This window comes from Elephantulus edwardii, unplaced genomic scaffold (genome assembly GCF_000299155.1).
Source record: "Elephantulus edwardii isolate Elephantulus edwardi_28Jun2011 unplaced genomic scaffold, EleEdw1.0 scaffold00050, whole genome shotgun sequence".
Taxonomy (NCBI): Eukaryota; Metazoa; Chordata; class Mammalia; order Macroscelidea; family Macroscelididae; genus Elephantulus; species Elephantulus edwardii.
Genome location: NW_006399800.1, coordinates 14968083 through 14984479, shown reverse-complemented (window position 1 = coordinate 14984479; position 16397 = coordinate 14968083). Strand labels below are relative to the sequence as shown.

The 16397-nt window shown below is 39.0% G+C and overlaps 1 protein-coding gene across 1 annotated transcript in view; it reads right to left on the bottom strand.

Annotated features, from left to right (window-relative positions):
* Positions 1–3853: 3853 nt before the first annotated feature.
* Positions 3854–16397, bottom strand: part of LOC102843385 (neuronal regeneration-related protein-like) — a 41151-nt gene continuing 28607 nt past the window's right edge. The window contains exons 3-4 of the mRNA XM_006886689.1: positions 10985–11062; positions 3854–4923 (exon numbers count right to left, since the gene is read on the bottom strand). Of these exons, the coding sequence (XP_006886751.1) occupies positions 4798–4923; positions 10985–11062 (204 nt within the window). The 3' untranslated portion in view covers positions 3854–4797. The remainder of the gene's footprint in view (positions 4924–10984; positions 11063–16397) is intronic.

Genomic DNA, 16397 nt, shown 5'->3' with positions numbered 1-16397 from the left:
AATACTCTTCTCCATCACCACAGCTCAAAGGCATCAATTCTCCTTCTGTCCTCCCTAGTCATTGTCCAACTCTCTGATGCATAACAAGTTATTGCAAAGACCATGGCCTGTATCCGGTGCACCTTAGTCTCCAGAGAGACACCGCTGCTCTTGAGAACTTTAGAGAGGTCCCTAACAGCAGACTTTCCTGGCTACTGGTGCCAAGAGTGTTGACCGTGGAGCCGAGCAAACTGAAACTGTGAACAATCTCAATCTCTTCAGCATCCATCCTGATGCTACCAATTGATCCAGTGGTGAAAATCTTTGTCTTCTTGACATTGAGCCTCAGTCCATACTGAAGGCTGCAGTCCTTGACCCTCTGCAGCAAGTGCATGAGGTCCTCTCCAGTTTCAGCAAGCAGGGTTGTGTCCTCTGCATAACGCAGATTGTTAATAGATCTTCCACCAATCCTGACGCCACAATTCTCCTCATAGAGCCCAGCCTCCCAGATAATCTGCTCTGCATACAGGTTGAAAAGGTATATATGTAAAATTCTGATCACCCTCCAAAGATATCATTCTTTTATTTTCTAATATCATAATCAATGTGTGTAAGGATAAACTCAAATTTCCATGGATTTGGGATTAATCATGAAAAGAATAAGTTTGCCACAGCTGGTGTTTTTACAACCCAGAATGATGCATTTTATCAAAAGTTGAGAAAAGCAGGGTGTATTTATTTCTCTTATCATGTAGGGGAAAGGATTATTATGAGCACAGACTCCTTCACTGCTGATGAAGTTTAAGGAAGAATAAATATAGGAGATCTAAATATTAATTCACTTAAAATGATCTGTGTGTACTCTTTGGAAAGTCCTCATACACCCTTATTACACACACCCAGCTTGAAAATTTTGAGTCTATGACACTCATCCATATAGCCAATCTTGGAAAGGGAACCAGAGACCTAATTTTCATATGCATATAACTAGAATATGACAGGTGGTTTTTATTTCTGAGAAAAGGGCATGGAAAGCAGTGTGGTTTTCTTGAATATATTCAACCTGTAGGATGCCTAAGGCCATGAGGATGGATACTCAAACAACCCCATGGAGAGACCCATGTGTGAGGAACTGTTCTTCTGTTGTACACAGGGTCAGAAGTGACCCGATGGCAACTACCATGCTGTTCCTGTCCATTGTTGGTGTTGTTGGATGTTGTGGAACCATTATGACTCACAGTGACTCTATGAACAATGGCTCTGAACCTTGCCCCATCCTGTGCCATTCTCAGCATCTCTGTTACATGTAAGGTCATTGTTACAGTCACTGTGTTCATCCTTTGAAGGATTTTCTGCTCTCTCACTGACCCTCAACCACTTTTCAAAGCATGATGGTCTTTTCCACAGACCAGCCTCTACTAACAACATGTCCAGAATAAATGAAATGAAGCTTCATAATCCTTGCCTCTATGGAGCTGCCTGGCTGCAATTTCTCTAAGACTCTATCAAGTAAGAAAAGTGTGCTACTTTAAGGTGCAATGTTTGGTAATTTGTAAAGTGGCTATCTATCTATCTATCTATCTATCTATCTATCTATCTATCTAACTAACTAATACAATTGGGCATAAACAACCAAGTCCCACAATCTGCATGGGCTAGCCTCGTCACCTTTTTCTTGGGTTAGTTAGTGCAAGAAGACAGGATGGGACCCTTAACAGCTGCTGTAAATACACAGCACGGGGAGCCTGGTGGATGAAACAAATGGCAACTGTCTGTGTAGTGAAATAGAATTAAATGTATAAAGTACCTTCCATCCTGTCTGGACATCCCTTACACTCTCATTTTAATCTTTGGCTGGGATTGCCAAATGAAATGGTGAAATCTCTACTAGTAAGAATTTCCCTTCAGGTTGAACACATTCTGATTCTCTTACTGGGCTTTAATTCTGCCCCCTGGCTCTTTTCTCTTAACAGGTTGCCGCAAATGACAGCAACTGTGTTTTTAAGTACGGTGGTCCAATTTAAAAAGGTGCAGCAATGTGTTAATCAAGTAGAGTGAGGGTGACCAGGAAATGCAACACAAATATGAAATTCACATTTAAGTAAACATAGTAACTTTTCAGTTAAAATGTGACTCCTGGCGCACAGGTCAAGATTCAAGATTTATCAGAAAGCACTTAATCCCCATTTTCGAAAGGCAGTTCTCTCAGTTTAGGGAGGCACTTCAGGTTTTTAAATCAGAGTTTTATTCTTTAGTCTCTGGTCAGCCAAATTTTGAAGCCAACTAGTCAGTTTAGAAACTTATGTGTAGCTTATATTATGATTTCGCTTTCATCATAGATCAAGAGAGATTAATTCACTCTAGTCAGTACACAGAGGCAGTAAATCACATGGGAGGAGATTGACTATCTTTCTCCTGTCAAGCAACTGGTGGATTCAAATTACATACAGGGCACCTGCTTCTTACTGCTAGACCACCAGAGACTGATTCATATACTCTCAAGGTTATGGACTGACATTGTGACTGCAACAATTGACTTGAACACGGTGGAAATTGTGAGCCTCGTGCAGGCTGGAGCAAAGTTCTGATCTGTTCATAGGATCGTTGAGTCATCTTGAGGCAACTCAAGGGTACCTAACAACACTGCCTGACTGCTGCATCGAGTGAGATCTTCCAACAGGTTCTGATGATGCCAGCCCCGTACATAATCTGCAAGGTTCAAGGTAGCTGGTGCACATGAATTAAGTATGAGTTAAGATTCAAAATTCTACTTAAAACCTTTATCCTCTTTTCCTTTTTTGTCTGAACCAATATTCCAGGAAGCAGGGAGATCAGGTATCTCTTGGTGTGTGTGAAGAATATTAGAAAGTAGGCAGAGTGGGAGAATGAATACTTTTTTCGTCTTGAAAGAGATAAAACGTGTGGAAATAAAAGGGCCTTGGTCTACTCGCCTTTGTGTCCAGAGGCAGCTCTGCCAATGCCACCCCTTAATAAGGCACTGCCTAACCTCTACTCTTGTAAAATCCACAGAAGGGAAAATGCAGGAGAGTCAGAGTAGATCCTTTGCATTTACTGGGCTCACTTTGGGGATTCCTGGAGAACAGGGACCTGTGAAGTTAGGAAGAACCCTGTCAAGTCATTCAAAAGTAAACTCTTTCAAAGAAGAGCCAAGTCAGAAAGTTAGTTACCTTACAGCTTGCATATTTATTGAACAAATCCTATTAAAATAGCTAAAATACATTGGGTACTTGTCTTGGGTGCATCAGTAAAGATCACATTGTTAGAAAAGCCTGCGTTTTCGGCAGTACACAACTGCAACTCTACATATATGCCACAGATACAGAATACTGTTTTCTTGCTTTATTTACACAGCATATATACCTATTCTAAGGAAGGAGGGTGGGGAGAAATGCACAGGAAACTCAGTCCAGTGGGGGAGCAAGAAGAGAAGGAAGTGCAGTGCATGCATCATCGTGTTTAACAGTCAGAAGCGGACAGTTCAGAACCAGGCCTGCCCCGTCGAAGGAAGAGCTAATAGACAGTTATATAAAAATTAAGGTGGGCTTTCAGACTGGCTAACACAACAACATTCCATGAGTAGATGGTATTTTCTGATTTTAGTTTGTTGATCCATTTCATTGGGAGCAAGGACAAAAATGCAAACTGTACACCTTGCTTATCAAAATTGCCCCCCCCCAAAAAAATAATGCTCTCCCTTCTTTTTCTTTTACATTTTGTAAAGCTATTTTTCCCCAACTTAATTTCTGGGAAATGTGTAGTTTTCATATTCATATGAAGATGCCAGGTTTTGGGATTTTTTTTTTCAGAGACCTTTTGTCAAAAAGTTTGTCCCTTTTTCAAATATCTTTTTAGACAAAAAAGAACCCAAACATTCACCTGAAAATGCCTGTAAAATTATTGCTTTTTTTCCCCTCTCAGTTAGGCAGGCGAGGCTACAGAAAGAAGGAGATTTGGTAAATAAATTACAGTTTTGTGATTGCTCCCGCTACAGCGATTGCACGTTTCTGAGGGCCAACTCATGAGACAGCTGTCTCTTACTCTCTGGTAGCATTTACTTAACCTACAACACTGAAGAAGAAAGCCACACTGAAGACACAAGGAAAACAAGTCAATCCAGTCTAGAGAACAACATTCAGGGAAACAAAGTACCAACACCTTCTTAGAACATGGAAATAAAAAATAACTCCATCAGAGCTACCTCGCCAAGGAGCATGTTGAAAGTCCAAAATAGCACCATTCATCAGTGTCTCAGGTCCTGTGGCAGCATCTCGGTCACTTACCACAAGGAAACAATGAGTTTCAAACTACTTCTATACATCAAAAGAGTACATGGGTAAAATATAGAGATATACAGACAATCGATGAACATAAACTACTAGGCTTGTTACATCTAAATGAAAAATTTTAAAAAAAAAAAAATAGGGGGACTCTCAGCCTCTGCCAGAAGCAGTCAGGAGCTGTGTGAGTGAAAAGGCAGGAGTGGACCAGTTGTGTGAGAGCAGTAGGAGTTTGAGTTGTGGAAGACATTGTTGTAGCGAACCAGGCCTGAAGGCCCACCTGTAAGGGTTGTAAACGTGGATTCACAGTGTGAAATTCTGAGCGTTTTCACCAGAGTCAGAATGATTAAAAACTGTTTGATGATACCTATTTGTCCACTGTAAATTCTCTAAAGCAAGGCTCAGAGTCCCATAGTTTCTTCTTATACTTGATGATTTACACAGAAAAAAATCCCATATATGATACCATGATCTCATCAATACCCATACACCATATGTGATACAAATGGAGGTGTTATGATTAAAAAGAGTAGAGGTAACTGATTCTTGGGGGAAGGACTTCTTCGCCGCCAAGCAGAGTCAGGGAGGCAGCAGCAGTCTCTTCGCCCTTCTTGCGATTTACTTCCTTTGGGACAGGAAGTCTTCCCTGAAAAGTAGATGAGGCCACAAACAAACAGACATAGAAAAGAGACAAAGTTAGCATGCTTCTCAAACCATTTATAAGGCTGTTTCTCCTCCCTACATTTTATCCTTAAACTGATGTTTTGCAAAAAGATTTTACATATTAATAATACAGTTCATCTTAACGTAAACAGTAGGTAGGTCTGTGGGGACATTAATTAGAAATTAGCCTCTTCTGCTCCAGTAAAATAAAGTGCTATTCTAGTGGTGGGGGCACCATTCTCTAGGGTCAGACAGGGCCCACTAACAGGCTGGCTGAGAGGTACGAGTGGAAATGTTTTCATATACATTTTATAAGAGTCAATAAGAATGTTGTTTTGTGCCACCGAGTAGACTCCGTGACTCACAGCGACCCTATGCACAATAACTCTGAACCCTGCTCTATCCTGAGCCAATCTGACTGCTTCTGAAATACCTTCCCTCCTGATCTTTTGAGTCAAGGAGAATAGTTAACAAAAAATAAGTAAATAAACAAACAAAACTTATTGCTGTCTATTCGAGTCTCAATTACAGTGAAACTCCCAGGACAGAGTAGCACTGTTTCAAAGGGTTTCAAGGCTGTAAATGTTTATGGAAGACAGAGTGCTATCTTTCATCCAGTGAGCAGCTGGTGGGCCTTTCAATTAGGAGCCATGTGCTCAAACACTGTATCACTAGGGTTTCTCTGACAATGGTAGATAAAAACAAAACAACAACTCATTGCTGTCCCATTGAAACTGACTCATAGCTGAGCCTCCAACAGTTTTTCAGAGTCTGTAAATAACCTCTAAAAGGAGGAGAATGCCCATATTTATCTCCTGGAGCAGCTGGTGGATTTGAACTACCAGAGAGTCTCACCTTCCAGGTAGCAGTAAGCCTCTATGGGCTATACAACAAGAGCTCCGTGGCACAGGAAGTTGATGGCCCATGCTCTAACATATAATAAAAATAAGTATGGTAGAAATCATAGTTATGTGTGACTTATTGCATAAACAACTGGCACATTCTGTGACGGTCAGAAGTTAGAACCAAAAGTGGAAGGGTTTGGAAGGGATATACTTGGGAATAGACAGTAGTTGTTATAAATAATGGACAGTGAGAAACCAAGGCCAGATGACAGTAGATGCAGCTAGTATGAAAGATGGGGGCTATTTTATGCTTCTCCTCACACGCTGATGAGTGAGGTTTTGGGCTTCAGTATGACCGGTGGACCATGCTGCTTCCACTGGCATCTGCTGACAAAGAAGCTCTCTATCTTAACAAAGGCAAGAAGAGAGGGCAGCGAAGTCCATAAAGAAATGCAAAAGGAACATCTTAATTTGCCACACACATTTTAATATCTCTTTCAGACAGACAAATGAAGATTTAAAAATAGTCTCTTAGTGAAACTTTTAATCACTAAAGTTTCTGTAGGAAACATATTTATGGCCTTAGAGTCTACCCTCACCTCCACCCTGGATCACATATTTTAACAGGGAAGCCTCAATAAGCAATTATTTGACTGAATGTAAATACTTAGGTTAAAGTCATGTGCTGTTACTTATAAATCATTGTATTTGATTATTAAAAACAAAACAAAACTAAAACCAAATCCAGAAGTCAGAAATTTCCAAGCAATCTGAATCCAAATAAATGTTGTCAGTAATCTCACAGTGAACTAAATGAAACGGATAATCCAACTCCAAAAAGCCTTATTTACAGTACAAATTTTCCATATTAAATATCTGATGTACCTAAATTTTGTGTTTAAAAAGTCCTACTCTTTAAGAGTATACTGCATTTTAAGAGCATATATTAAAATTCTCTAACTATGCGCTTCAATGTTCCCATCTTAGAATATTTTAAAGGAAGTTTGATATAATTAAACAGTAATGAGAACCAGAAAATTACAAATGAAAAAATTCATCACAGACACCTACAAACACACTAAAGATCTAGGCAAATTTCCAAAAGTATTAAAATGGGCAATTCCTTTCAGTGCTGAGAATACTTTCAGACTTGAGATTTTGGCACGCAATCCTAAGATTATAAAAAGAAATCTACTGCAATACCAATGGCTTTAAAATAATGCTTTTGTTTTTCCATCAAGCAGAGCAAGGCTCACAATATGACAAGCTTAGGTTTTGAACAAATGAGTTCAATTTGGTTAATGTAATGACATTGTTAACTGTCACAGGTCAGGAAGGGAAATCAACAGTTCACAAATGTTATTTCATTCAATCACAGCACCTTTTCCATGGGTGGCCTTAAAACTGTCTATTTCAGCTCAGATTTATCCTGTTCAAAATTAAACACACAGAATATTAATCTCTTTACATGTAAGTCTAGGTCTGACTAATCTTTTACCTCCAAGAAAAATACACAACTTAAAGAAATAAAGAACAAGGTGGGATGTGTGCAGTGTAGGGGATGTGTTGAAGTGTCATCTCTGTTGTAAATCACTAGCATGCTTGGCTAGTAACAAATACTGGGGGGCTGAGTTGACTCAGAGGTGACCTGAAGAAAGGCAGGCAATTTACTGCAGAAAAAAAATACAAAACAAAACAACCCCAAAACCCACTCAAGAAAACTCTGTGGAGCACAGTTCTGCTTTGACATATACAGACTACGGCAACTACAGCTGGTACTGTGGAGTTGGAAACGACCCAGAGCTGCCCCTCCGGTGGGTTTTCAGGGGCAGTTAATTGCATGGGAGGAGATTCCCCATCCTTCTTCCTCAGAACAGCTGGTGGATTTGAACAACGTGCCTTATTGCCATTAGGCCATCAGAGCTCCCTACCTCTTTTTCCTTAAAACAAAACAAAACAAAACCCCTCCAAAATCCCAAATTGTAAAGGTGATTATTTCAGGTCTTAACTGACCAGTTTTGCTACCTAATTAATTTGTGTGAAGTCTAAAAATACTCACGCATTCATTCATTGACTATAATCTCCTGAATATCCATTATGTGTGTGCACTCTGAGGTTACATAATTTTTTTAAGAAAAGCCTGATACAGTCTTTCTGTCCTTTTAGAGGAAGGAAATGTTGGTGGTCTAGTGGATAGAGTTGCACTGCCAACTCAAGGGTGGGTGGTTTGAATCTACCAGCTGCTCCAGGGGAGAAAGATGGGCAGTCTCCTCCCACATGATTTGCAGCCTCTGAAAAACTGCTGCAGGGTCAGCAGTTTTAATTCCACGGCAGTAAGTTGAATTTTGAGTTGAGAACAACTTTAGTCATTCTAGAAGAAGGGATAAGAAGGTGTCTAAGTCTCTTACAAAAGAACCCTCACAGCCATACTTTATTTCACCACCTAGCATATAATGACCCTGTCAGACTGAGGACTGTAGGGAAGAAAACAAATAGTTTGTGTTTGACTACTAATCTAAAAAGAACTGCACTGTCATAGCAGGTATATCTGACTGCTAATGAAAAGGTCTGCAGTTCAAATCCACCAGTCACTTTTTGAAAGAAAGATGAGCAGTCTCTTCAGTAAATGTTTACACTGATGGAGGGTGGCTACCAATGTCATTCAGAGTTAAAACGTAGCCAAGTTAACAGCAGTGAGTTTGTTGTTGGTGTTTCTTTTCAGATCAATCTAGACACTGGCAGTTGGAACCCATCTAGTAGCACTGTGGAAAAAAAGGCCTGGTTATGTGCTTTATTAAAGATGACATGCCCTGTGGAGCACTTGTATTGTTACAAGGGGTTGCCATGAATTGGAATCAACTAGCCTGACAACTAGCTATCTTTTTTCTTTTTTTTAACCAGATTAAGGAAACTGAATGGTCTAGATGGCTGAAGGGGAGAGAAAACAGCAGGAATGCCTATGGGCTCCCACAAACTGGTTCTCCCGCCTGTCATTCTCACCGCTCTGCATCAGGCTCAATGGCTGTCCTTGCTGACTACTGCTGGTTGATTAATCAGTCTCTCTTACTCAATCAAGTGTTTCTTATCAAGTAAGCCAATGTCATTTTTTTTTACAATTGCACAAAGATAGACTTTTCCAGAAGGAAAACTACAGGAAAAATAGATATATTTGCTTCAAATACTAATCATATGTTTAGAGAGCCGAATGAGTTACCAAACCAACAACAAAACCCAGCGCCATTAACTCTGACTTCTAGTGCCCTACCGGACAGAGCAGAACTGCCCCATTATTGCCAAGGCTACAGCATTTTATAGGGGCACATTGCTGCATACTTATCTAGAGGAGCAATTACTGGGTTTATTAGTTTGCATCTGAGCATTAACTATTGTACACCATGCCTTTCGGAACGAGTCAACTTACTGCTGTGGAGTTGATTTTGACTCATAATGACAAAAAACTGCCTTATGTGGTTTCCAAGGCCTAGAACGAGTGGAGAATTTGAACTCATAAAAGACCTTGGACTCACAGCACCAGGGTCCCAGGTGCATGTGTCAGTGTTGGCGAGTCTAAGACATGGAGGAAAAGAAAGAAGACACTGCTTATGTCACTGAGGAATAGTGCCTCTGTTTGATGGCACACTATCAATGGCATTTGACTGCTTCCACAGGACAGGAACTAATAGAAAAGCTATACTTTGCTTTCTCCCTTAATAAGGGGGAAGTCATGGTCTGAATTGGCCCTGCAGCTGCTAATTTGATGGTGATGATGAGGTGAGGGACAGAAGTGTGTTTTACTCAATGCCTGTTGTTAGGTGCTGTCAAGGTGAACACAGCTCAAGTGACTCTATGAACAACTGACCTAACCTGTGTCATCAACATCTCCAACACATTTGAGTCTATTGTTGCAGTAACTATGTCAATCCACCTGATTGTGGATCTTCCTCTCTTTTACTGACCCTCCACCTTTCCAAGCATAATGTCCCTCTGCAAAGCCTGAGTAAGTAGCATTCTGTATTTCAGGTCCCTTCTACTCCAACTCTTAAAGATCAGCATAAGCCTGGCTCAGGCAGAGCCAAAACCATTTTGTTCACCTTCTTTCCTGCCAATAATTTCAACCTTGACCTTCAGAAATTCTCTGAAAGACTAAATGTGATTTAGGATTGTTTAGTTTGAGTGCAAACTGCCAGTTGAGTCACCTTCTTCAACTCTGCCTGTCAGTAAAGGATAAGGCACTACTGAAATAATTTCTATAAAGTAAGTTTCATAAACAGGCCAGTAATATCTGGGAAAGTCCTACCACTGGTCAATTTTCTTTATGAACATTTAAAATGAACATTTTCTTCCTTATGGACTGTTTTTCTTTATTAAGTGCAAAATAATCAGATCATTAGTAAAAAGTACAACCTTCTTACTTGAGGTCAAATTGATATTTACCTTAACAGGCAAAGCCCAAAAGTATCTACAGTAAAAACTGATAAGTATTTTTTTGCCAGAAATAGTGCTAAAATCCGAAATTTAAATTTTATATATTTTTAACGGCACTTAAGATGTCAGAATAGTGAAAGTATGTTTGTTTATAGGAAATGTTTTTAGGACTAAATATTAGGAATAGTACTTTCTGTTTATAGGTAATAAACAGACTAACCTTGTTCAATAGGTAAACTTAGATATTCAGATATTATCAGCAGACTAAAATATACTTTATATGTAAAATATGTTTTAGTTTACCAACTAAGAACAGATAAAATTGAAAATAAAAAATATATTCATTTGATAAATTAATTTAATAATTCTTAAAAGGACATGTTTAGGATATATGAAATGAAGATAACTAAATATTAATATGGAATTTTAGAATTTGATGAGTGGGGGGTGAGGGAAATGGAAAGAATTTGTTCAAGTTTGTATTAGAATTTTATAAATAGACTAGTAGGAAAAAGCCCAAAAAACAAAAAAAAATGGAATTTTAGGGTCCAAGTTTTAAAAATGTTATTTTCAAGGTTGTTACAGGATCAAGCTACTGAATTATTATTAGAGAAGGTTGCTATACATGGCATCAACTCAAAGACAATGATTTTGGCTTTCTAGGTTTTATATAGAATATAACGGATATTAGAGTAAGGAACAAGTAACTCGATTCCAGAAAAGTTGTTTCTAATTTGAGATGCATGCTAATGAGATAGTAGCTCAAGGTCTTACCTTGGGGAGCCTTCCTTCCATTTCCTCATTTGGAAATGGTTCTTGACTGACCCAGACAAATAGATCCGGGTAATAAGCCTGTAGAGACATAATTGCACACATATTCAGCTTATTAACAGAGCCCACTCTGTAACCTCATACAATCAGCTTAATGAACTCAATACTCCTCAGGGTTCTTATCTTCTGGCTGCACGTAGATGCTAAGGAAGCCTTAGACTATTGGCGCACTTCTGAGTGGACACTGCACTCAAGTTAAGTTTTAGCTCATTATCATCCAAGCCCAAATCTAAGAGAGCAGAGCTATCAGAGTTGTCTTTAGAAGGTAAGGTAGAAGTTTAATGGGATGGCTGGCTGAGCAAACAGAGGAACTGGAAAGGCTGAACTCTAAACAAAAGCCCACAGCCTTCTAGTCCATTCCAATTCATGGTGGCCTCATGGTGTTAAGAGTAGAACTGCCCCATACAGTTTTCTTGGCTGTTGCATTTATGGAAGCTGATCACTTGAATTTTCTTCTGGTGGATGCATTTGAAGGGCCAAACTTTAAATTAATAATGAGTGCAAACCATTTGTACCACCCAGGAACAGCTGATAAATATTTTTGCCAAACTCTGAATTTGTGAGATAAGTGTGTAATTTACCTCTCAAGATCATTAGGGAGTATTTTGACAACTTATTAGAAACCTAGTATTTATACTCAAAGCATGAGGAAAGTTGTAGCACGGAATCCCCCAGAATCTCCTTGGCTAGCTGCACCCTCCATCAGCCACCATTGAAAGTAGCTCCCTTAATAGGAGGGGGGAGTTGGACAGTATTGCAATGAATGATTCAGAGAACAGAAGCTGATGAATTTGGGGGTGGGAAAGCTGGTGAGTGAGTGGACTGAGTAACTCTTCTTTAAATATACAAAGGGTTATTATCATAAGAAGGCTGCTGACCAGCTGTTCTCTATCTCCAGTAAAGGCAAGTTTGGAGAGGGAGGTGGGAAATGACTTAAATTACAACTACAGATTTAGGTCAGCTACAAGCAAGAACTTGGCATAAGAATTGTTAATTTACAAAAGGAATTTTGAGGGGGAAACTGTGAAATCTTCTTTAGGAAATTTAGAAAGAGACTCCAACCACCAACTGTCAAGACTAATAATATACATCAGATACCATCCTGCTTTAAGGGAGGAGAACAATTAGACAGACTATCCTCCACATTTGATTCTCAAATTCTGTAAATAAACCTCACATTTGATAAATAATGATTCACAACCACACCTTAATATGGAGTCAAACTGGCAACAGCAATTTGAAAGGCTGGAAAGCAAGCTTTACATTTTGCTGGGTGAAATATCTCAGAAACAAAAGGACAAATACTGCATAACATCTCTGTCATAGAATAGGACTGGCACTGGGGGTTGGGGTGAGAATAGAAAAGAGTGCATAGATAATGAACATTGACAAATAATGAGCACTGAAACAGAGGAGGGGAAGCAAAAACTGAAAAGAATACATGGTTATGTATTGTAGGTATAACAATAATTTGGAATAAGAGGAACACTGCAAAGTTGACGGGGAGGCAGAGGGAAGAAAATGTGCAACAATGAGTGAACTAAAAAAATGTAAAAAAAAAAAATAAAAGGCACTGAATTTATATTAACGACGAAGGAACATTTCCGAAAAGGAAAATGAGGATGTTACAGAATTAGAAGGATATTAGCCATGTCACAGAAATGTACATGTGCAAATTGTTGAATTGATAAATGTTCTGGGTGTGTTTTCAACAGCATAAGAGAGAGAGAAAAGTCTAATCTCACTATTAGATAAGCACACTTGCCTGGATCCAATCAAAACCCATGAAAATAGTCAAGAAATCAAAAGATGAGTGCTAATGGCAAATCTGCTATAAAGAACCTCTATAGAGTGTTAAACAGCAAAGATGTCAGTTTAAAGTCTAAAGTACATCTGATCCAAACGATGGCATTTTCACTTGCTTCATATCCTTGTGAAAGTTGGAATAATACTGGAAAGTGAATAAGGAAGACTGAAGAAGCGATGCCTCTGAATTGTGGTATTGCAAAGGGTACAGAATATATCACAGACTACCCAAAGAACAAAAAAGTCTGTCTTAGATTAAGTGAAATTAGGCTGCTTTTTAGAGGCAAGGATGATACGACTTGTTCTCACATACTTTGGTCATAGTATAAGGAGAGGGTAATCCTTGTAAGGGGATATCATGCTTGGAAAAGCCGAGTGTTAGAGAACAGAAAATCCTCAAAGAGATGGATTATAACAATGGGTTTAAGAACAACAGAGATTGTGAAGATGGCACAGAACTGGACAAGGTTGTACATGGGGTACTGTGAATTGAAGTTTACTCCACAGCACATAACAACAGATGCCTTTCTAATTATTAAATACTAGGTAAGGAAGTTAGTAGCAAAGTTTTCTGAGTTCCTATCATTCCATTTGGTCAAAGGATCCAAGGCAAAAACATGTGGTATGGTAACTTCACTGAATAATGTTGTTGTTAGGTGCCATCAAGTCAAATATAACTCCTAGTGATCCTATGAACAACAGATCTGAACCTTTGTCCTCCTATCCTGTGCCATCCTCATCGTCTTTGACACACTCAAGGCCACTGCTGCAGTCACTGTGTCAATCCACCTGGTTGAGAGTCATCCTCTCCTTCACTGTCCCTCTACCTTTCCAAGAATGAAATAGCTTCCCAAGGAATAACCTGTCCTGGCAACAAGCCCAAAGTATGTGAAACTAATCTTCGTTATGCTAGCCTTTTAAGAGCACTCTGGCTATACCTTCTCCAAGAAGGCAGTCGATGGCATATTCAGTACTCGACTCCAAGGCCATAGTTTAAAGGCACCAATTTTTCTTCCATCACCTTCATTCAATGTCCAGCTCTCAGCAGCATAACAAGAGATTGAGACCATGGTCTGAATCATGTGCACCTTAGTCCTTAAACTAACATCATTATTCTTCAGTAATTTGGAGATATCTCTGACTGCAGACTTTACCAGTGCAATAAGTCTCCTAATCTCCTGACTGCTAGTACCAAGTATTTTATTGTGGATTGAAACAAGATTAAGTTGTTGGCATTTTAGATATTTTCTCCATCTATCATATCATAATGTTGCATTTCTGTTCAATAGCGATACTTTTTGTTTACTTGACATTAAGATGAAATCTATATTGAAATCTTCAATGCTTGATCTTCTGCATCAAGTTTCAAGTCCTCCTCACTTTCAGCAAGCGAGGTTGTGTCATCTGCATACTGAAGGTTACTGACGATGATTCTTTATAGAGTTCAGCTTCTCAAATATTTTGTTCAGCATACAGATTGAATAAGAAAGGATACAACCCTGATGCACACATTTCTTAATTTTTAACAACGTGGTGTACTCTTGTTCTGTTTGTACATCTTCATAGTACTACAGTACCATTTATAGCATATCTTAGTTCACAAAGAATTTTGCACACATTATCTCTTCACAGTAGACTGTGAGTTGGTCTCTCATTACAGTTGACGAAACAGAAATTTAAAAAAAAAATGTCAGCACTGCTTTCTCAAAGTCACAAATAGAGTGCAGTAGTAGTTGTTGTTCTTAAGTGCTGTTGAGTACGACTCATAGTGACCCTAAGAAGATCTGAACTCTATCTTGCACCATCCTCATGCTTCCTGAAACACAAGAGCCCATTGCAGCAGTCACATTGTCAATCCACATGGTTGTCAATCCTCTTTCGCTGACCCTCTACCCTTTCCAGCATCATTTCCCCCTCCAAGGAATATCCCCTCCTAGCAACATGTCCAGAGTATGTAAGGCAAAGGCTCTTCATTCTTGCCTCCAAACAGCACTCTGGCTGCACCCTCTCCAAGACATATCTGTTTGTTCTCTTGGCTGTCTATAGGATGTTCAATGCTTTTCTCCAACATCACAGCTCAAAGGCATCAATTCTTTTTCTGTCATCCTTATTAATTGTCCAGCTCTCAGACGCACAGCAAGCAATCAATTTTGATAGGACGAAGATCACCAACCTCTACTCCCTCAAGATTACATCAATCCACAGCCATTACCCTCATGTAAGCCTTAACTACTTGGAAAGTTCACCCCTAAGAAATGGAGCTGGTTTCTCATTCTGGGCTGTACATCCCTTTCCTCCCTTTTGCCCAACCAGCTTTCTCTCCCACAGCTTCCCCCTCCATGACCCAACTTCTTCTGGGAGAATTCCACCATTTGCCTTGTTTGGAACATTCCCTTTAGTCAGCAAGGGGTAAAGAAAACAGAATTACAATCTAAAATATACAAAGGCTTTTTTTTAAAAAAAAAAAAAAAAAAAAGCTTACATCAAAGCCACAGCACATAAAATCACAGCTTGACTTTAACTTTAGGAGACCCCAGATCAGAATCAACTATAAATACATTTAATATAAATGGATAAAAAAATACTGCACTTCTACTAATTTTAAAAACACAGTTAAAATATAATCAAAATAGTAATGAGAAAGTTTTGTTGGGAAACAAAAAGGTTGGTAAAAAGCACATATAAAAACTTAGTAGGCACATAAAAGCAATGGAAAACAAAATCAATGTTATTTCTGTTTCCTTGTGCTTTTCTGGGAATATTCCATTTTAACAAAATTGTACCACTTTAGCATTGAACTTGTGGTTCTAAAACATCAATTCTAAAGCTTGCTGAGGAAATAACTTGTCTTTCAGAAATTATTGCATTTATTATTTTGACAGTTTGTTTTTCAAAGAACTTTGTTAAGAAAAAATATATTCAATTAGTTCTGAAAAGAACTCAGGAACAACAGTATCAAATAGCCAAACTCATAAAGATGGAAACTTCCCCCCACCTCAACTTGTTCTGCTGAGACATATTAATTTAGTCACACATTGACCAAAGGCATTTCTAACTAGACTTTTTAGGTCTTGAATCATAAATTATTGTCTAGAAAAAAATAAACATCACTTTGGCCTTGTCTTCAATAAAAATCTTAAGTAAAAAATGGCAGTGTCAAAAAAAAAAAATTCAGTCACATACATAAAACCTGCTTGGCTAGAATTCAGCATAACCCTGGGGTCTACTACCTAAGTTGGATATCTGAACTTCCTTTTTATTTCTATTGTTGTTGTTGTTATGTGCCGTCGAGTCATTTGAGACTCATAGCAACCGTATGTACAACAGACCTAAACCCTGCTCTATCCTGTGCCAATCGCATTGCCTCTGACACACCCATCCCGATTACCCCTGTCACTGAATCAATCCACCTCACAAAAGGTCTTCCCCACCTGCGCTGTCCCTCTACCCTACCAAGCATGATGTCCCTCTCCAAGGACCTGTCCCTCCTTACAACATGTCCAAAGTATGTCAGACAAAGCCTCAGAATCCTTGCCTCCAAGGAGCAGCC